The following is a 22,261-nucleotide window of genomic DNA, read 5'->3' on the forward strand; positions in this document are numbered from 1 at the left end:
GTGGCACAAACACTGACACAGGAACAATCACCCACAAACAAACAGTGTGAACAGCCTACCTTAATATGGTTCTCAATCAGAGGAAACGTAAAACACCTGCCCCTAATTGAGAACCATATCAGGCTAATACATTGAACCCAACATAGAAACACATAACATAGAATGCCCACCCCAACTCATGTCCTGACCATACTAAACAAATACAAAAACAAGGGAAAACAGGTCAGGAACGTGACAGCTACACAGGTTTGAGACCACCATCCGGGGGGGAACGCACAGCCCGAATGTACATCTCACAATTCCCAACCAACGCATGTCCGGTACGCGTCCTCTATTGATTTTAATGTGTTGACAGTTGGAGAAATTTCTTGAGCTGCGCTGAGAATTTGAAAAAGTATGGAAGCCAGCGGTCCAATATTCTAGAACACTGCTGTGCATGTGCGTACATGTTTTGGACTATGATAAACCCTTTATGCTCATAGAGATCCTATTAAATTACTGTTAGTATTCTAATTCCTAATTCTATGGCTACATAGTAACGTCATCAACAACAACAAAGGTAACATCAGTAAAGTCTACTATCTACTGTTCACCTGTGAAATGTATGGGATTATAATGATGACGAACTCCTCCAAACCAGTCATTGCATACAGAGGCAAAGACAGTTTCAGTTTGGATATTCAACAGATATTTGCGCTTTCAAACCACTTGAGCCACTCCAAATAAGTGTCATTGTTGGAAAAATTGTGCACAACATTGCACAGGTATTATTTTCACGATTTGGGCATTAATTTGTTTTGCAAAGCTAATAAACATGTGGAAATCTGAGCAGCATTTTGTATTCCTATATTTTTTACGTTCAAATTTCAATAGCTCCTTGGTCATGTGACCTACTGACCTCAAACAAGGTTCCGAATGTACGCTCAGCAGGCCTACACATTGCACACCCTTTAGTTTGTCCCTTTCATCTCACACGATTTTACATGAATTTTTCCAACATTCTAATTTCAATAGCTCCTTGGTCATGTGACCTACTGGACTCAAACAAGGTTCAGAATGTCAAGTGACTACCCTTCTATATTGCACACACTTTACTTGTCCCTTTTCATCTCAAACTATTTTACATTCATCTTTTAAAATAAAAAATGGCAATAGCTCCTTGGTCATGTGACCTACTGACTTCAAACAAGGTTCAGAATGTCCACTCAGTGGGCCTACACATTGCACAGCCTTTTGTTTGTCCAATTTCATCTCACACAATTTTACATTAATTTGCCTGCGCTGCCTCCCTGAAGGACAGTGTCACTCACACACCTATTCCCCGGGGCCCCCATTGACCTAGTGACCTCTGACTCCTGGCCTCTAGGCCTACACTCCCTGCCCACCTGCCTGCCCTCTCTCTGGGCCTGAGAGTGTATAGCTTACTCCCTGGAACTACAGACCTCCATGCCTCCACGCCTACTCTCCCTACTCGGTCAACACCCCTTTCCCTTGGCCTTAGAGTATAGCTTACTCCCTGGAATTACTAAGACTTCTATAATCAAATCAAATTATAGTCCTGCTTGGACTCGGAGTGCCCCCTGCTTTGATGGAGGCCTCCCTGTGCACCTGGTAACCTGAAACAAGCTCTGTGCACCTAGTGACCCGCCCGCTTTTATCCGCTCAGAGACTAAGACCCCAACCCAACCTCCACAGCCTGACTGCTGCCCCCAGCCCCTGAGTCCGTCCGCCCCTGCTCGGACTCTGAGTGCCCCCCGCCTTGGGGATTCCTCCTCGTGCACCTGGTGACCTTTTGACTTCCACAACGAGTCCCAACCTGACTCACAGTCCCACCAGAGGACGGGCTCGGGCGGATGGGTAACCACCACTTAGCCCCCTACCTATCCAGAGACCAATGTCTTATGCCTTCTACCCACCTGCCTGGGCTCTCTCAAACTCTGTGTCTGGCCTCTGGCCCCTGGCCCTTCTCTGTGCACCTGGTAACCCGTAAGTAAAGAAGGAAGAAGGTGGAGGAAGACACCTTCCGTCCTCGACAAAAGCTTGGATCGAGGGCTGACTTTCAATAGATCGCAGCGAATCAGGTCGTCTGCGAGTGATTTAGCACCAGGTTCCCCACAAACATGCGGTGCCCATCAGTTGAGGGGCGGTAACTCATCCGGCCACACCCCAACCCCGTCACAAATGGCTCTACTCACCTGCCAAAAGAGGCAGGCTATCCCGGGCCAACCGAAGATCCGCTGTGCTACTTATAGGCATTCAGTCATAATCCCACAGATGGTAGCTTCGCACCATTGGCTCCTCAGCCAAGCAAATACACCAAATGTCTGAACCTGCAGTTCCTCTCGTACTGCACACGATTACTATTGCAACAACACATCATCAGTAGGGTAAAACGAACCTGTCTCACGATGGTCTAAACCCAGCTCACGTTCCCTATTAGTTTGTGAACAATCCAACGCTTGGTGAATTCTGTTTCACAATGATAGGAAGAGCCGACATCAAAGGATCAAAAAGCGACGTCGCTATGAACGCTTGGCCGCCACAAGCCAGTTATCATTGTGGTAACTTTCCTGAAACTTCCTGCTTTCAAGCCAAAAATTAAGAAGGATCACGAGGCCCAGCTTTCACGGTCTGTATTCATACTGAAAATCAAGATCAAGCGAGCTTTTGCCCTTCTGCTCCAGGGGAAGTTTCTATCCTCCCTAAGCTCGCCTTAGGACACCTGTGTTACCGTTCGACAGGTGTACCGCCCCAGTCAAAATCCCCACTTGCCACTGTCCCCGGAGAGGGTCGCACCCGATGCGAAACACGATAAGAGCAGTGGTATTTCACCGGCGGCCGAGGCCTCGCACTTATTCTACACCTCTCATGTCTCTTCACAGTGCCAGACTAGAGTCAAGCTCAACAGGGTTTTCTTTCCCCGCTGATTCCGTCAAGCCTGTTCCCTTGGCTGTGGTTTTGCTAGATAGTAGCTAGGGACAGTGGGAATCTCATTCATCCATTCATGCGGTCACTAATTAGATGACGAGGCATTTGGCTACCTCAAGAGACTCTTAAGGGCCCGGCGTGCGTCCAGAGTTTCTGCCGCCAACCGCCGGACCCAACCCCCCCACCGGTCTGCCGACGGACACCACCCCGACGATCCCCCACATGCAGCCCCTTGCGAGACCACGAGGTGGGCCGCACAAATAACTTCCAATGGTGGTGAGAGGAGGGTAAGGGAGCGACTGCTCCACCAGCCACGGCTTGAGCCCAGCCTCACTTCGCACCCCAGCCTGACCGACCCAGCCCTTAGAGCCAAAACTTATCCCGATGTTACGGATCTTTTTTGCTAACTTCCCTTACCTACGTTGTATTCACACACCAGAGGCTGTTCATCTTGGAGACCTGCTGTGGATATGGGTACGGCCCGGTGTGAGATTTACACCCTCTCCCCTGGATTTTCAAGGGCCAGGGAGAGCTTGCCGGACACTGCCAAAACCGCAACCCTTTCCAGGGCTTGGGACGAACCCATTCCTGGGCCCCCTGCCCTTTACAAAGAAAAGAGAACTCTCCCCGTGGCTCCCACCAGCTTCTCTGGGACCGGTCACGTTACTGCACTGGATGCCTCTCGGTGCCCGTCTCCGCCAGCCCATGGACATTCTGAAAGTAGTGTGTTTTGACGATGATAGTTTGTTGGTGATGTGGACACCAAAGAACTTGAAGTTCACAACCTGTTCCACTGCAGCCTCGTCGACTAGAATGGGGACGTGCTTGGTACTCCTTTTCCTGTAGTCTATATTTCATCTTTGTCTTGATCACGTTGAGGGAGAGGTTGTTGTCCTGGCACCACACAGCCAGGTCTCTGACCTCCTCCCTATAGGCTGTCTCATCGTTGTTGGTGATCAGGCCTAACACTGTTGTGTCATTGGCAAACTTGATGATGGTGTTGGAGTTGTGCCTGGCCATGCAGTCATGAGTGAACAGGGAGTACAGGAGGGGACTGAGCACCCACCCCTGAGGGGCCCCCGTGGTGAGGATCAGCATGGCGGATGTGTTGTTACCTACCCTTATCACATGGGTGCGGCCCGTCAGGAAGTCCAGGATCCAGTTGCAGAGGGAGGTGTTTAGTCCAGGGTCCTTAGCTTAGTGTTGAGCTTTGAGGACACTATGGTGTTGAACGCTGAGCTGTAGTCAATGAATAGCATTCTCACATAGGTGTTCCTTTTGTCCAGATAGGAAAGGGCAGTGTTGAGTGCAATAGAGATTGCATCTTCTTTGGGTCTGTTGGGGCGGTATGCAAATTGGAGTGGGTCTAGAGTTTCTGGGATGATGGTGTTGATGTGAGCCAAGACCAGCCTTTCAAGGCACTTCATGGCCACAGACTTGCTATGGGTCGGTAGTCATTTAGGCAGGTTACCTTAGTGATCATGGGCACATGGTGGTCAATTTGAAACATGTTGGTATGACAGACTCCGTCAGGGACAGGTTTAAAATGTCAGTGAAGACACTTGCCAGTTGGTCAGTGCATGCTGAGAGTACACGTCCTGGTAATCCGTCTGGCCCTGCGGCCTTGTGAATGTAGACCTGTTTAAAGGTCTTACTCTCATCTGCTACGGAGAGCGTGATCACACAGTCGTCCAGAACAGCTGATGCTCTCAGGCATGCTTCAGTGTTACTTGCCTCAAAGCAATCATAGAAGTAATTTACCTCATCTGGTAAGCTCGTGTCACTGGGCAGCTCGCGGCTGTGCTTCTCTTTGTAGTCTGTAATAGTTTGCAAGCCCTGCCACATCCAACGAGCGTCGGTGCCGGTGTAATACGTTTCAATCTTAGTCCTGTATTGACGATTTGCCTGTTTGATGGTCTGTCAGAGGGCATAGCGGGATTTCTTATAAGCTTCCGGGTTAGAGTCCCGCTCCTTGAAAGTGGCAGCTCTACCCTTTAGCTCATTGCGGATGTTGCCTGTAATCCATGGCTTCTGGTTGGGGTATGTACAAACAGTCATTGTAGTGACGACGTCATCGATGCACTTATTGATGAAGCCAGTGACTGATGTGTTGTACTCTTCAATGCCATCGGAAGAATCCCGGAACATATTCCAGTCTGTGCTAGCAAAACATTTATGTAGCTTAGCATCTGCTTCATCTGACCACTTTCTTATTGATCGAGTCACTGGTGCTTCCTGCTTTAGTTTTTGTTTGTAAGCAGCGAGCGTCTGCATTGCCAGGCGCTAAAATATAATTAATTGTCAGAGTAGAGGACCTTGTCCATTTCAGGTAAAATAACAACTCAATGTTTATATCCCAGGCCAAATTATCAAGCAACAGCAAGCTAGCTTGCGAAATAGGACAAATTAGCTAGGAACTGCAAGCTAGCTAACTAAATTGCTTAAATATTTAATGCTTTTCGACCTGTCCCCAAATGAATATAATTGGTTCAGAGTTTGTTTTGATATTTTATACTGCGTATCGTGAATGTGTTTGGTGTGTGGGGATGAAATCAATTTGCTGACGCATACGCACGTCCGGTTTGGGCATTGTGTTAGTTTCAGCATCGAAAAATACAGATGAAAACTCTCTTGGTAAATAGTGTGGTCTACAGCTTATGTGATACTCCATAGATTTCATGTACCAGCTGTTGTTTACAAATATACATAGACTGCCACCCCTTGTCTTACCAAAGGCCGGTGTTCTATCCTACCGAAAAAGCTTAAAACCCGCCAGCTGTATGTTATTCATGTTGTCCATCAGCCACGACTCGGTGAAACATAAGATATTACAGTTTTTAATGTCCCGTTGGTAGGATATATGTGAACGTAGTTTGTCTATTTTATTATTGATTGATTGTACGTTGACTAATAGGACCGATGGTAAAGGTAGATTACCCTCTCGGCAACGGATCCTTACAAGGCACCCGGATCTTCGTCCACGATACCTCTGTCTCTTTCTCCTGCGAATGACGGGGATGAGGGCCTTGTCAGGCGTCTGAAGTAAATCCTTCCCGTCCGACAGTATGGGGTGAGTAATCGTTGTCCTGATATCTATAAGCTCTTTTTGGTCATAAGACACAGTGGCAGAAACATTATGTAAAAATTTACAGGATTGTTTACGGGATTACGGGATCGTAAAATGGCAGCCATCTCCTTCGGCGCCGTCCTCTCTCTTTCTTTTTTTTGTTGCCAATCAGTTGTGTTCTGACAAGGTAGGAGTGGTATACAGAAGATAGCCCTATTTGGTAAAAGTCCAAGTCCATATTATGGCAAGAACAGCTCAAATAAGCAAAGAGAAACGTCAGTCCATCATTACTTTAAGACTAGAAGGTCAGTCATTCGGAATATTTCAAGAACTTTGAAAGTTTCCTCAAGTGCAATCGCAAAAACCATCAAGCGCTATGATGAAACGGGTTCTCATGAGGACCGCCACAGGAAAGGAAGACCCAGAGTTACCTATGCTGCAGAGGATAAGTTCATTAAAGTTAACTGCACCTCAGATTGCAGCCAAAATAAATGGTAGCCAAAATAATGTGCAACTGGGCATTTTTATACATGAACCTAAGCATGATGGGATGTTAATTGCTTAATTAACTCAGAAACCACACTTCTGTGGAAGCACCTGCTTTCAATATAATTTGTATCCCTCATTTAATCAAGTGTTTGCTTTATTTTGGCAGTTACCTGTATCTCTCTCATCAAAATCAACATTTCCCAAATGGTGGGCCAGGAACCAATAGTATGGTTTAATAGGGTTTCACGTTGTTTCATGACACCCTCACATAGAACAGTGTCAGTGTGTAATGGTGTCTTATGATCCCCAGGATGTCACTGTGTGATCTTCCAGTTTCCTGTGTGCATCATGTGAGTAGCACAAGATGTTATTGGACCCTGAGCTGGGCCATGGGTAGCAATAGATACAGTATTCTTCCTGTTGTTTTTTTGCAGTCACAATTTTTAACGCAGCAAACTGACATTTAAACAGAGGTCCCCACCCTAAGAAATAATATTTTAACAGGCAGATTGAAGGACACCTATGCCCTGTCAGACAGTACAGGCAGAGCAAAGTACACCTCAGCACTCACTGCCAGCACAAGAAAGGCTGTTACATCATCATCATCATTCTGAGAAGGGTCATCTTTGAATTATCTTGACTGGAATCAACTTTTAACTCATAAGATCCACACAACTGCTTAGTTTTTTTCTACATTTGTCTGAGGTCTTTTCAAATAACTTTTGAAAAGCCACACTGTACGCTTGTATTGTATACTTTATGTCCATAATATATACCAAACAATCTTGAACACATACAGTGTGTCACGACTTCCACCGAAGGTGGCTCCTCTGCCTGTTCGGGCGGTCGTCGTCACCAGTCTACTAGCTGCCACCGATCCCTTTTTCCTTTCTGTCTGTTTTGTCTTGATTGTTTTCACCTGTTGCTCATTTTGGTTCATTATTTGGTCTATTTAAACTTTGAGTGCTCGCCTGCTGTTGTGCGGGCTTATCCTTACTGTCAGTGGTGTAGTTGGGTTTTTCGCCTGCGTATTGTGTTGTATGTTCTTTCCCTGTTTTGGAGACATACGTGCTCTATGGTCATTGCCTGTTTGTTTGGCTAGACCACGCGCAATAAACGCATTTCTTTGGAAGTTTGCTCTCTGCGCCTGACTCTACACCCACCACTCCTAGAAATACGTGACACAGTGGGCCTAAGATAAAAGCAAATAACATCATACATGAAATATCACTGTACCATCATTCTCACTGCTGGTCATAAAGACTGCTCTGTTGACTCCGTCATAATATTTAGGCCAACTTCTCTGACGTAGCTCTGTTATATTATCTTCACTGACTGTAAACTGATACCTGTTTCGGTTTATAGGCGAGAGTGAGACTGCTTTAACTAGTGGACTTCATCCAAATGCTTTTGTCCAATAGACTGTAGGCTACTACCTGTATGGAGGCTTCATCACAGTAGTCTAAATTGGCTTCCTTTCATAGTCTTCTGCACTTCATCTGCACTAATCTGAAAACAAAGGGTAAGACATAGCAGTATGGGGGATTTCAGAAATGTGATTTTACCTCTCAGGTTCTTTCATATCAGTGCAGACGAGGGGAAGCAGACAGAGAGAGGAATCCCCTTTAGACTATTGCGATGCACCCTAGGTGTCGGAGTCTAAATACAACATTGTTCAGCAATCTTATGCACTTCTTAAAATTATACGATAAGTAAACATACAGTTGAAGTCAGAAGTTTACATGCACTTAGGTTGGAGTCATTAAAACTCATTTTTCAACCACTCCACAAATTTCTTGTTAACAAACTATAGTTTTGGCAAGTCGGTTAGGACATCTACTTTCTGCATGACACAAGTAATTTTTCCAACAATTGTTTACAGACAATTTATTTCACTTATAATTCATTGTATCACAATTCCAGTGGGTCAGAAGTTTAAATACACTGAGTTGACTGTGCCTTTAAACAGTTTGGAAAATTCCAGAAAATGATGTCATGGCTTTAGAAGCTTCTGATAGGCTAATTGACATCATTTGAATCAATTGGAGGTGTACCTGTGGATGTATTTCAAGGCCTACCTTCAAACTCAGTGCCTCTTTGCTTGACATCATGGGAAAATCAGAAGAAATCCGCCAAGACCTCAGAAATAAAATTGTAGACCACAAGTCTGGTTCATCCTAGGGAGCAATTACCGCTCAGGAAGGAGATGCATTCTGTCTCCTAGAGATGAATGTACTTTGGTGCGAAGTGCAAATCAATCCCAGAACAACAGCAAAGGTCCTTGTGAAGATACTGGAGGAAACAGGTACAAAAGTATCTATATCCACAATGAAACTAGTCCTATATCGACATAACCTGAAAGGCCGCTCAGCAAGGAAGAAGCCACTGCTCCAAAACCGCCATAAAAAAGCCAGACTACGGTTTGCAACTGCACATGGGGACAAAGATCGTACTTTTTGCAGAAATGTCCTCTGGTCTGATGAAACAAAAATAGAACTGTTTGGCCATAATGACCATCGTTATGTTTGGAGGAAAAAGGGGGAGGCTTGCAAGCCGAAGAACACCATCCCAACCGTGAAGCATGGGGTGGCACCATCATGTTGTGGGGGTGCTTTGCTGCAGGAGGGACTGGTGCACTTCACAAAATAGATGGCATCATGAGGAGGGGAAATTATGTGGATATATTGAAGCAACATCTCAAGACATCAGTCAGGAAGTTAAAGCTTGGTCACAAATGGGTCTTCCAAATGGCCAATGACCCCAAGCATTCTTCCAAAGTTGTGGCAAAGTGGCTTAAGGACAATACAGTCAGGGTATTGGAATGGCCATCACAAAGCCCTGACCTCAACCACATAGAAAATTTGTGGGCAGAACTGAAAAAGCGTGCGCGAGCAAGGAGGCCTACAAACCTGACTCAGTTACACCAGCTCTGTCAGGAGGAAAATTCACCCAACTTATTGTGGGAAGCTTATGGAAGGCTACCTGAAACATTTGACCCAAGTTAAACAATTTAAAGGCAATGCTACCAAATACTAATTGAGTGTATGTAAACTTCTGACCCACTGGGGATGTGATGAAATAAATAAAAGCTGAAATAAATCATTCTCTCTTCTATTATTCTGACATTTCACATTCTTAAAATAAAGTGGTGATCCTAACTGACCTAAGACAGGGAATTTTTACTTGGATTAAATGTCAGGAATTGTGAAAAACTGAGTTTAAATGTATTTGGCTGAGGTGTATGTAAACTTCCGATTTTAACTGTATGATAGCCCTAATAAACCATTCGGATGGAGGAAATGTAGAGAGAGAATGAAAAATTGGAAAGTATATTTACTCACAGATGTGTTTTTGTTTGTTTTGTGCCATTTTTGGCTCAAGTTCAACCACATCCCAAATGTATGATTAATAATTTTAGTGTGGCCGTGGCTATAAATAAATCTACTTCAAATCCATTCTTATGAAATAGCATACGGTGTCCTTATCCAATGAGTCAGGGCCATGGGTTAAATTGAGAATTTGGCCCTATTTAGAGGAGTTAGGGTAAGGGTTGACCCAGGAATTGAACATAAGACTTAGGTTATGCCAAGATTAGATTAGGGTTGTGAATGAGGCTAGGATTAGGGTTGAACCGGGATGTGTCCATGAAAGGGAAAGGGGGATACCTAGTAAGATGTCCAACAGAATGTATTCAACTGAAATGTGTCTTCCTCATTTAACCCAACCCCTCTGAATCAGAGAGTTGCTGGGGGCTGCCTTAATCAACATCCACGTCTTCGGTGCGCAGGGAACAGTGGGTTAACTGCTAGCTAAGGTTAGAGTTGTGGTTGAGGCAAGGGTTGAACCAGGATGTGGACATGAAGCTAGGGTAAACCTGACATTTTTATTTTTACTTTTTGAAAATACTAATATTATTAATGGACCAAAATGCCCCAACATTTAAAAGTAGATGCAAAAATGTCATTTTAGCCTGTGGTGCCTGGTCTTAAACATTATAATAAAAACCCATACACATATTGCAACACTGTATAATTTGCATAGTAATATGGTCTTCTTGTTTGTTAGATGTAGAATCAACAAAATGGCTGCCATACAGCAGCCACTCTCCCTCCCCACCCTCTGTAGCAGCCTACCTGCAGCTGTGTAGAGCTCGTCAAACTTGGCAGAGCAGGCCTCTTTGCACTGCCTGTCTGTGTTGAGCGGTTCTCATTCCGTTCCAGTCCTTTGTAGAAAAAAGAGAAACAGACGCCTGGTCCCTCATCATAGTAATACTGCAGTTTGTTGTTGTCTTCCTTTCCCTGCACTGCCTTCCCCTCATTAATCTTACTACTGCAAAACGGCTCTGACAGAAGGCCACTTGTCAGTAACAAAAGTAGTTACAGTACATGTTCTCTTGCCAGTTTCAATAGTTCTTCAATAGCAAAAAGCTAGGGTTATGGTTGAGGCTAGGGTTAGGGTTATGGTTGAGGCTAGGGTTAGGGTTATGGTTGAGGCTAGGGTTAGGGTTATGGTTGAGGCTAGGGTTAGGGTTAGGGTTATGGTTGAGGCTAGGGTTAGGGTTATGGTTGAGGCTAGGGTTAGGGTTATGGCTGAGGCTAGGGTTAGGGTTATGGTTGAGGCTAGGGTTAGGGTTATGGTTGAGGCTAGGGTTAGGGTTATAGTTGAGGCTAGGGTTAGGGTTATGGTTGAGGCTAGGGTTAGGGTTATGGTTGAGGCTAGGGTTAGGGTTAGGGTTATGGTTGAGGCTAGGGTTAGGGTTATGGTTGAGGCTAGGGTTAGGGTTATGGTTGAGGCTAGGGTTAGGGTTATGGTTGAGGGTTAGGGTTATGGTTGAGGCTAGGGTTAGGGTTATGGTTGAGGCTAGGGTTAGGGTTATGGTTGAGGCTAGGGTTAGGGTTATGGTTGAGGCTAGGGTTGAACCGGGATCTGGACATGAAAATAGGTTTGGGCTAAGGGTTATGGCTATGGATAGGGTAACTGCTGTAAGTACAATGTATTCCCATTGTATGGTTAGGGTTAGTACTTTTATCCTACTTTCTATCCTGCTTTTTGACCCAAGGTTCAGGAGCTCAGCTCTGGGTTGCTCCAGCTCAATGTAACCACTGCAGAGGACTTTACATTTTGAAAATGGACAATATTTATTTGAAGATACAAGAAAGGTAACCATAAGGTCTTGTAGTTGGGGATAGGCTTGCTTTATTTCTCAATTTCTGTTTGTGAAATGCTTGATTACTCAACTACAATAAAAAAATGAACACTGAAAAAGTGTTGCCAAGATACTGCCAGAAATTTCCATGTTTTATGACTGAAACCATGAGGTCAGTGACCGACAGCGAGACACTCCTAGGTAATAAAAACCTACTTGTTGATAAGGGGTCCAAACGACGTTCCCTGCCTGTGGACAGAAGCTCATAGAACAGGATTTGAAAAGAAACTTGACATCTTTCTGCTGGGGGAATCTACAGTCTTGGCCTACCAGCGTCAAAACGATGGCAAATCCACTCTTACATGTCTTTTTACTTGGAGTTATGCTTCCTGTAGCTTCGTCCATGAGTGAGTATATTCTGTTTCTTAACATTCTGCATTTTCTCTACGAACCCTTGTTAATCGCTTTGCTTTAACTGCTTTAACTATAGTATGTGTGCTACTGTAACCAGGTCACTGAGTTCCTACTTTGTCATAATTCCTTTATGTCCAGTTATATCAAAGTAAGGCAAACACGGTTACTAAGTCTAGTATTGTAAATAATGTTATATTTTTTCTCTGAAATTAATGAATTACGAATGAATTATGTAACCCATCCAATGTAAGGCTGAAGTTACATTTGTGAGTGGGATCATTTATCAATATGATTGTGATGAATATTGAGAAAATGTTGAGAGAAGTGTGAAGATGATGCTAAGATGCTAGGAATGGAAAAGCCTTGCTTTTCAAGCACAGGTGTGTCAGACTCAGAAAAAAAAATTCAGACAGCTGAGATGGTTCAAATTAGATTTAGAATGCACTTGCAAATCTTTAATAGAAACTGTATTTTTACTGTTGAAGAACTCTGTCAAAACTGGCAAGAGAACATGTACTGTAACTACTCAGTGACTGACAAGTGGCTATCTTCTGTCAGAGCCATTTTGCAGTAGTAAGATGGACGAGGGGAAGGCAGTGGAGGGAAAGGAAGACGACAAACAACTGCAGTATTACTACAATGAGGGAAAAGGCGCCTGTTTTCCTTTCTTCTACAAAGGACTGGAAGGGAATGAGAACCGCTTCAACACAGACATGCAGTGTATGAAGGCCTGCTCTGAGAAGTTTGAAGAGCTCTACCCAGCTGCAGGTAGGCTGCTACAGAGGGTGGGGATTGAGAGCGGCTGCTGTATGGCGGCCATTTTGTTAGGTGTAGATTCAAAGAGGATTCATGAACATAAAAGATAAGATATTAACAAAACCACATAATAAGCAAACAGACACAGCAATCCTATAATCTGATTATTATGCTACACTAACCTCTCTCAAAATGATCCATCCATTTAAGGAGGAATTGTTGAGCTGTTCATAGAAGTTTGTCAAACCAATTCATATTCCTCATCTATTCTCTCTGCTCTCTCAGATGGAGTGTGTGGCCTCCCAGTAGACCATGGTAGTTGTTTTGCTATGTTGCTGATGCACTACTACAACGCAGAAGAGGGGAACTGTCGTGTCTTCCACTACAGTGGCTGTCAGGGCAATGGCAACCGCTTCGAGACCCGAGAGCAGTGTCTGCAGACATGCATGGGTCAGTTCACTATATATTGTTGTGATGCCACTATTTCTCATCTCTTCCTCTGAGGTAATGGCAATATACCTCAATATGCACTCAAAAATCAACAACCCATCATATTCAATATAATGAACCTACACATTTCTATATTTCACTCTACTGCCACGTGTAAAGGCTTGTTTCTGTATGAAAATAGTTTGTAGACATTGAAGTGCATTTTAATCATTGAGGTGCAATTCTCCTTTACAACAGACACTCACCTGACTAACTGTTCGGACGGTTCTTCTCAGTCCATTAGAGGTCCTTCCTCCACAACGTCATTGCAACTCTGTCTCTATTATGCTTGTTCGTCCCGTTCATGTGAGATATTATTCTTCTGCAGCCAAAGCAGGAAGGTTTGGTGGTGCTATGGAACCAGGACCCAACCCAGATGAGAGTTCCACTAATGCAGGTACATCAATACCTTTGTGTACAGATAAGAAATTAGCTAATATCTTGATGATAATCTTTGTAATTGAGCTATATTGTGGTTATGAAAGAGTTGCTTTTGTATTTTTGGTTCTTAATCCTAACTGTCTTTGTTGTGTTTGTCTCAGGACTGATTGTGGGTATTTTAGGAGGAATTGTGTTCGCAGTGGCGGTGATCTCTGCTATTGTTCTTTTTGTTGTCCAAAGGTAAGCAAAGGTGCAGCAATGTACTCTTACAAAGTCAATACAGTAAATAAAATGAGGGAAAGGGGTGAGAACCCATCTTTGAATTTCATGGTAATATCAATAAGTATGTTACCTCTGGAAATTATAGATTCAGATTTCAAATTTGATTACACTGAAATTTTAACATATATTTTTTTACTTCACAGGAAAGAGAAATCAAGAAAAGGGAGTGAGCAGGTACCAACTCTTGAGATGAAGTAGAGATGCATCACCCTCAACCCTTGTTTTGGATTTAGTTTAAATGTGTTATGTTTTAAATGTTGTACTCTATTTTGGTTGAATAAAAAAGGAAAATGTATCCCGTGCATTATCTATATATTTTTTGGTTTATAAACTGTGGGATGTTGACAAAGTTAGCAGGTGATGAGCATTAACCAAACTGTAAATAATGCCTGCATATTGTATGTTGAATTTTGTAACAAGGACTGATCTGATCAACCCTCAAACTGGTCTCAGACTTATAAACTGATCAACTCTCCTTTTCAAGAAACCTAAACACTTATTCATGTTCAAATTACAATGCCATGTTTTAAGCAGTGGGGGCTGGTGGGATCTATAGAAGGACGGGCTCATTGTAAGGACTGGAATTAAATAATTGGAACGGAGTCAAACATGATTGCCATATGTTTGATACCGTTCCATTTATTTCATTCCAGCCATTACAATGAGCCCGTCCTCCTATAGCACCTCCCACCATCCGCCACTGGTTTTAAGTTAATTATTTTTCAAATAAGTCTATCTTATAAACAATTAAATAGATTGTTGAAAGGATTTACGTTTTTAAATTTGGATATGAATGTTTGCATTTGTTCTTTATTGTACAAACATGAAAATAAATGCATTTTCAGAATTTGGTATGGTCTTTTTCTTCCAAGTTGTCCAAGCACATGGAAAAATAAACTGATGTGAAAAAGTCAACTGTTTGTTCAGTGATTGTTTTGCTCTGTGAAATATATGTAAAATATCCCACTTATGACTTTTGATCTCCCAAAAATCCCTGGCATATTATAGATGGATTACATTTAAAATGTACTTTAGGTGTCACGCCCTGACCATAGAGAGCCCTCGGTTCTCTATGGCGTTTAGGTCAGAGTGTGACTGGGGGAGTTATCTCGTTTTTAGATTTCTAGGTTGGTGGTTTGTGTGGTTCCCAATTAGAGGCAGCTGGTAATCGTTGCCTCTAACTGGGGATCATATTTAGGTCGGTTTTATCCCCACCTGCATTTGTGGGATATTGTTTGTGTTAGTGTGTTTGGGCACTACGACTTCACGTTCTTTGTAAGTTTTGTTTTGTTTCTAGTTTCACTTTGTATTAAAAAGATGTGGAACTAAATTCACGCTGCGCCTTGGTCTGTTCATTTCCAAGATCGTGACAGAATATCCCACCAACAAAGGACCAAGCAGCGTGAAAATGAGGTAAGGAAGTTGTGGACTTGGGAGGACATGAGGACAAAAAACCCTTCCTTGGCGGGAGTCGCCAAGGAGCAGGGAAGGACAACAACGACGCCGGGGACCACGGCCACAGAAACTCCAAGATTGTTTTGGGCGGTTGAGCAGCGGAGAGTATCAGAGCCTGTTTGGGAGTCGGAGGAGGAATTTGATGAAAGATTCCGGAGAGAGGTGGTAGTGATGAGAATGCTGGCGTGCTGAAGAGCGTGACACTAGTCCGGTGCCATCTGCACCGGTTTCACACATCTGGCCTCCAGTGCGCCTTCCCAGTCCGGTACGTCCTGTGCCAGCTTCCCGCACTAGCCCTGAAGTGTGTGTTACCAGTCCGGTGCCACCCGTGCCGGCTCTACGCACCAGGTCTCCAGTGCGTCTTCCCAGTCCGGTACGTCCTGGGCCTCCTACTCGCACTCGCCATGAAGTGCATGTCACCAGTCCGGTGCCACCTGTGCCGGCTCCACGCACCAGGCCTCCAGTGCGCCTCCCCAGTCCGGTACGTCCTGTGCCAGCTCCTCGCATTCACCCTGAAGTGCGTGTCCCCAGTCCGGTGCCATCTGTGCCGGCTCCAGGCCTCCAGTGTGCCTCCCCAGTCCGGTACGTCCTGTGCCAGCTCCTCGCATTCACCCTGAAGTGCGTGTCACCAGTCCGGTGCCACCTGTACCGGCTCCACGCACTAGGCCTCCAGTACGCATTCACAGTCCAGAGCTTCCGGCGACAGTTCCCAGTCCGGAACCACCCACAACGGTCCGGAACCTCCCACGACGGTCAACGGTCCGGAACCTCCCACGACGGTCAACGGTCCAGAACCTCCAGCGACGGTCAACGGTCCGGAGCTTCCAGGCAAGGTGTCCAGTCCTGCTCCAGGGCAGGAGCCTTCCTCTGCGCCGGTGCCCAGCCCGGGCACGGTGTCCAACCCATCTTCATGGCCGGGATCCTCCTCTGCGCCGATGCCCAGTCCGGGCACGGCGTTCTACCTGGCTCCATGGCCGGACCCGTGGTCTGGGCGGGGGCAAAGGCCCGCACCGGAGCCGCCACCAACACTAGTCACCCCCCTACCCTCCCCATTTGGTTTCAGTTTTTGCAGCCGGAGGGTTTATCTAGTTTTTAGATTTCTAGGTTGGTGGTTTGTGTGGTTCCCAATTAGATGCAGCTGGTAATCGTTGCCTCTAACTGGGGATCATATTTAGGTCGTTTTTTTCCCCCACCTGCATTTGTGGGATATTGTTTGTGTTAGTGTGTTTGGGCACTACGACTTCACGTTCTTTGCAAGTTTTGTTTCTAGTTTCACTTTGTATTAAAAAGATGTGGAACTCAATTCACGCTGCGCCTTGGTCCATTCATTTCCAAGATCGTGACATTATGTCTCTAAATATACAAACACTGACAATATTCCCCCGCTCAAAGGCTTTAAAATTCCATCCATGCCTCAGTAGACAATTTCACTGCTTTGTCCTTAGTGACGTGCTCACAATGGCAATTCGCATGTACAAAATGGAGGTGATATTCAGTTATACTAGAGGGTAGAGATTGTATATGTTATATAATGCTATAATTGTCTTTGGTCATACATGATTATCATTTAGTTATGAGAAATAATCTGGAAAGATATCCAGATATTATAACATGTTAACTCTACGGCCAATACAGTACCCTGACTGCATTTGAGTAATTCTCTAATAAATAGAAAAGTAAAAAATAAGTCACTAGAAAGCTCCCTTTCATGTCCCCCTATGTTCATATAATGATTAAATTAGTTTATGTTTAGGATTTTCATGGATATGACTGATGAATGAAGATCATGGATTATTTTGCTTTGGCATTATGGGGTATTGTGTGTAGATTGATGTAAAAAAACATGAGCTGGCGCACACCCAGAATAATAGGTTGTGTGGAGGTGCTGACTAACTGCGAATAAACTATCAAAGAAAGTCGTACACTCCATGTATAATCTCCCAGCAATTTAATGGGTTTCGGCATCACTGTGCCTTCCTCAGGGCAATGTCATGAATACTTGAACCAGGTTATGTATACACACAGTGCAATTAGTGTAACCAATGACAATGGTGAGGGGTGTGTCATAATGATTAAGTTAATTAAAATGAATTGGTGAAACTGTTAAAAAATAGTATATGGCATATTAAATATATTATGCTATTGTTATCATATAGAAACATAATGGAATAGTGTACATCATATTAGCATCAACATACATCGTTGTTTCATTCAATTTCACATAATTTCGTATTTCATTTTTGTTACATGTAATATTGGTTCAACCTTAATTTATAATGACCAAATCAAATCAAATGTATTTATATAGCCCTTCTTACATCAGCTGATATCTCAAAGTGCTGTACAGAAACCCAGCCTAAAACCCCAAACAGCAAGCAATGCAGGTGTAGAAGCACGGTGGCTAGGAAAAACTCCCTAGAAAGGCCAAAACCTAGGAAGAAACCTAGAGAGGAACCAGGCTATGAGGGGTGGCCAGTCCTCTTCTGGCTGTGCCGGGTGGAGATTATAACAGAACATGGCCAAGATGTTCAAATGTTCATAAATGACCAGCATGGTCAAATAATAATAATCACAGTAGTTGTCGAGGGTGCAGCAAGTCAGCATCTCAGGAGTAAATGTCAGTTGGCTTTTTTAGCACGTCCGGTGAACAGGTCAGGGTTCCATAGCCGCAGGCAGAACAGTTGAAACTGGAGCAGCAGCAAGGCCAGGTGGACTGGGGACAGCAAGGAGTCATCATGACAGGTAGTCCTGACGCATGGTCCTAGGGCTCAGGTCCTCCGAGAGAGAGAAAGAAAGAGAGAAGGAGATAATTAGAGAGAGCATACTTAAATTCACACAGGACACCGGCTAAGACAGGAGAAATCCACCAGATATAACAAACTGACCCTAGCCCCCCGACACATTAACTACTGCAGCATAAATACTGGAGGCTGAGACAGAAGGAATCAGGAGACACTGTGGCCCCATCCGATGATACCCCCGGACAGGGCCAAACAGGAAGGATATAACCCCACCCACTTTGCCAAAGCACAGCCCCCACACCACTAGAGGGAAATCTTCAACCACCAACTTACAATCCTGAGACAAGGCCGAGTATAGCCCACAAAGATCTCCGCCACGGCACAAACCAAGGGGGGGGGGGGGGGGGGGGGGCGCCAACCCAGACAGGAAGATCACGTCAGTGACTCAACCCACTCAAGTAACGCACCCCTCCTAGGGACGGCATGAAAGAGCACCAGTAAGCCAGTGACTCAGCCCCTGTAATAGGGTTAGAGGCAGAGAATCCCAGTGGAGAGAGGGGAACCAGCCAAGCAGAGACAGCAAGGGCGGTTCGTTGCTCCAGAGCCTTTCCGTTCACCTTCACACTCCTGGGCCAGACTACACTCAATCATATGACCTACTGAAGAGATGAGTCTTCAGTAAAGACTTAAAGGTTGAGACCGAGTCTGCGTCTCTCACATGGGTAGGCAGACCATTCCATAAAAATGGAGATCTATAGGAGAAAGCCCTGCCTCCAGCTGTTTGCTTAGAAATTCTAGGGACAATTAGGAGGCCTGCGTCTTGTGACCATAGCGTACATGTAGGTATGTACGGCAGGACCAACTCGGAAAGATAGGTAGGAGCAAGCCCATGTAACGCTTTGTAGGTTAACAGTAAAACCTTGAAATTAGCCCTTGCCTTAACAGGAAGCCAGTGTAGGGAAGCTAGCACTGGAGTAATATGATCAAATTTGTGGGTTCTAGTCAGGATTCTAGCAGCCGTATTTAGCACTGACTGAAGTTTATTTAGTGCTTTATCCGGGTAGCCGGAAAGTAGAGCATTGCAGTAGTCTAACCATTGCAGTAGTCTAACAAAAGCATGGTTTAATTTTTCTGCATCATTTTTGGACAGAAGATTTCTGATATTTGCAATGTTACGTAGATGGAAAAAAGCTGTCATTGAAACAGTCTTGATATGTTCGTCAAAAGAGAGATCAGGGTCCAGAGTAACGCAGAGGTCCTTCACAGTTTTATTTGAGACGACTTTACAACCATCAAGATTAATTGTCAGATTCAACAGAAGATCTCTTTGTTTCTTGGGACCTAGAACAAGCATCTCTGTTTTGTCCGAGTTTAAAAGTAGAACGTTTTCAGCCATTCACTTCCTTATGTCTGAAACACAGGCTTCTAGCGAGGGCAATTTTGGGGCTTCACCATGTTTCATTGAAATGTACAGCTGTGTGTCATCCGCATAGCAGTGAAAGTTAACATTATGTTTTCGAATGACATCCCCAAGAGGTAAAATATATAGTAAAAACAATAGTGGTCCTAAAACGGAACCTTGAGGAACACCGAAATGTACAGTTGATTTGTCAGAGGACAAACCATTCACAGAGACAAACTGATATCTTTCCAACAGATAAGATCTAAACCAGGCCAGAACTTGTCCGTGTAGACCAATTTGGGTTTCCAATCTCTCCAAAAGAATGTGGTGATCGATGGTATCAAAGGCAGCACTAAGGTCTAGTAGCACGAGGACAGATGCAGAGCCTCGGTCTGACGCCATTAAAAGGTAATTTACCACCTTAACAAGTGCAGTCTCAGTGCTATGATGGGGTCTAAAACCAGACTGAAGCATTTCGTATACATTGTTTGTCTTCAGGAAGTCAGTGAGTTGCAGCGTTTTCAATTTTTTTTGAGAGGAATGGAAGATTCGATATAGGCCGATAGTTTTTTATATTTTCTAGGTCAAGGTTTGGCTTTTTCAAGAGAGGCTTTATTACTGCCACTTTTAGTGAGTTTGGTACACATCCGGTGGATAGAGAGCCGTTTATTATGTTCAACATAGGAGGGCCGAGCACAGGAAGCAGCTCTTTCAGTAGTTTAGTTGGAATAGGGTCCAGTATGCAGCTTGAAGGTTTAGAGGCCATGATTATTTTCATCATTGTGTCAAGAGATATAGTACTAAAACACTTAAGTGTCTCTCTTGATCCTAGGTCCTGGCAGAGTTGTGCAGACTCAGGACAGCTGAGCTTTGGAGGAATACACAGATTTAAAGAGGAGTCCATAATTTGCTTTCTAATGATCATGATCTTTTCCTCAAAGAAGTTCATGAATTTATTACTGCTGAAGTGAAAGCCATCCTCACTTGGGGAATGCTGCTTTTTAGTTAGCTTTGCGACAGTATCAAAAATACATTTAGGATTGTTCTTATTTTCCTTAATTAAGTTGGACAAATAGGATGATCGAGCAGCAGTGAGGGCTCTTCGATACTGCACGGACTTCCAGTTTGGTGTGGCGCCATTTCCGTTCCAATTTTCTGGAAGCTTGCTTCAGAGCTCGGGTATTTTCTGTATACCAGGGAGCTAGTATCTTATGACAAATATTTTTAGTTTTTATGGGTGCGACTGCATCTAGGGTATTGCGCAAGGTTAAATTGAGTTCCTCAGTTAGATGGTTAACTGATTTTTGTCCTCTGACGTCCTTGGGTAGGCAGAAGGAGTCTGGAAGGGCATCAAGGAATCTTTGTGTTGTCTGAGAATTTATAGCACGACTTTTGATGCTCCTTGGTTGGGGTCTGAGCAGATTATTTGTTGCGATTGCAAACGTAATAAAATGGTGGTCCGATAGTCCAGGATTATGAGGAAAAACATTAAGATCTACAACATTTATTCCATGGGACAAAACTAGGTCCAGAGTATGACTGTGGCAGTGAGTAGGTCCAGAGACATGTTGGACAAAACCCACTGAGTCGATGATGGCTCCGAAAGCCTTTTGGAGTGGGTCTGTGGACTTTTCCATGTGAATATTAAAATCACCAAAAATTAGAATATTATCTGCTATGACTACAAGGTCCGATAAGAATTCAGGGAACTCAGTGAGGAACGCTGTATATGGCCCAGGAGGCCTGTAAACAGTAGCTATAAAAAGTGATTGAGTAGGCTGCATAGATTTCATGACTAGAAGCTCAAAAGACGAAAACGTCATTTTTATTTTTGTAAATTGAAATTTGCTATCGTAAATGTTAGCAACACCTCCGCCTTTGCGGGATGCACAGGGGATATGGTCACTAGTGTAACCAGGAGGTGAGGCCTCATTTAACACAGTAAATTCATCAGGCTTAAGCCATGTTTCAGTCAGGCCAATCACATCAAGATTATGATCAGTGATTAGTTCATTGACTACAACTGCCTTTGAAGTGAGGGATCTAACATTAAGTAGCCCTATTTTAAGTAGCCCTAATAGTAGCCCCTTCCCCTCAAGAATGATCTACCATATAGCCAGTTATGCAGGGTTAAACAAATCTGTGGCTCATGCGCACAGTGTAATAGCACTATAAAAACGTCTTTCTTCAGACACCCACATACAGGTCGAAAGATCCCTGTTAGGGGTATCATCTCATGCAAGACCAAGGGAGTAATCTATCTCATCACCTGTTCATGTGGAAAAGCCTATGTAGGACAAACGAAAAGACAATTAAAACAACGCATAGCTGAACACCGCAGCTCAATCAGGTGTAAGAACATTGACTATCCAGTAGCAGCTCACTTTGTTGAAGCTAACCATCCCATCTCCTCCCTCAAATACACAGGCATTGAGCATGTTGCTCTACCAAGGAGAGGAGGTAACATTGAGATCCAACTACTTCAAAGAGAGGCTTACTGGATATCCTATCTAAAAACATTGACCCCTGGTGGTCTGAATATTGACTTTGATCTCAGGCCCTTCTTATGAACACATTTTCCTTTATGAACAAGTCTTATAAATGTAAAAATTCTTATTTTTACAGCTTATTAGCGTACACCTAATGTGTTCCCTCTGTTGATGATGATCATTATAAATTAAGGTTGAACCAATATTACATGTAACAAAAAT

The 22,261-nt window shown here is 44.0% G+C and overlaps 1 protein-coding gene across 2 annotated transcripts; it reads left to right on the forward strand.

The window, feature by feature from the left end:
• The first annotated feature begins 11,890 nt into the window (after window positions 1-11,890).
• Window positions 11,891-14,560, forward strand: LOC120021766 (boophilin-H2-like). 2 transcript variants are annotated; one of them, XM_038965612.1, is made up of 6 exons: window positions 11,891-12,037; window positions 12,603-12,812; window positions 13,086-13,250; window positions 13,618-13,686; window positions 13,832-13,910; window positions 14,096-14,560. In XM_038965612.1, the coding sequence occupies exons 1-6, from the start codon at window positions 11,974-11,976 to the stop codon at window positions 14,148-14,150; spliced, it is 642 nt and encodes a 213-aa protein (XP_038821540.1). In that variant the 5' UTR covers window positions 11,891-11,973; the 3' UTR covers window positions 14,151-14,560. The 2 variants fall into 2 exon arrangements, with proteins under 2 accessions (XP_038821540.1, XP_038821541.1); XM_038965613.1 differs by lacking the exon at window positions 14,096-14,560 and having other exon boundaries at window positions 13,488-13,686; window positions 13,832-13,861.
• The last annotated feature ends 7,701 nt before the right edge of the window (window positions 14,561-22,261 follow it).

Source organism: Salvelinus namaycush, chromosome 26 (genome assembly GCF_016432855.1).
Source record: "Salvelinus namaycush isolate Seneca chromosome 26, SaNama_1.0, whole genome shotgun sequence".
Classification (NCBI taxonomy): Eukaryota; Metazoa; Chordata; class Actinopteri; order Salmoniformes; family Salmonidae; genus Salvelinus; species Salvelinus namaycush.

Coding starts and splice junctions, on each gene's coding strand:
- LOC120021766 (XM_038965612.1), top strand. CDS start 11,974: ATGGCAAATCCACTCTTACATGTCTTTTTACTTGGAGTTATGCTTCCT. Junction 12,038..12,602: donor TCCTGTAGCTTCGTCCATGA/GTGAGTATATTC, acceptor ATCTTCTGTCAG/AGCCATTTTGCAGTAGTAAG. Junction 12,813..13,085: donor AGAGCTCTACCCAGCTGCAG/GTAGGCTGCTAC, acceptor CTGCTCTCTCAG/ATGGAGTGTGTGGCCTCCCA.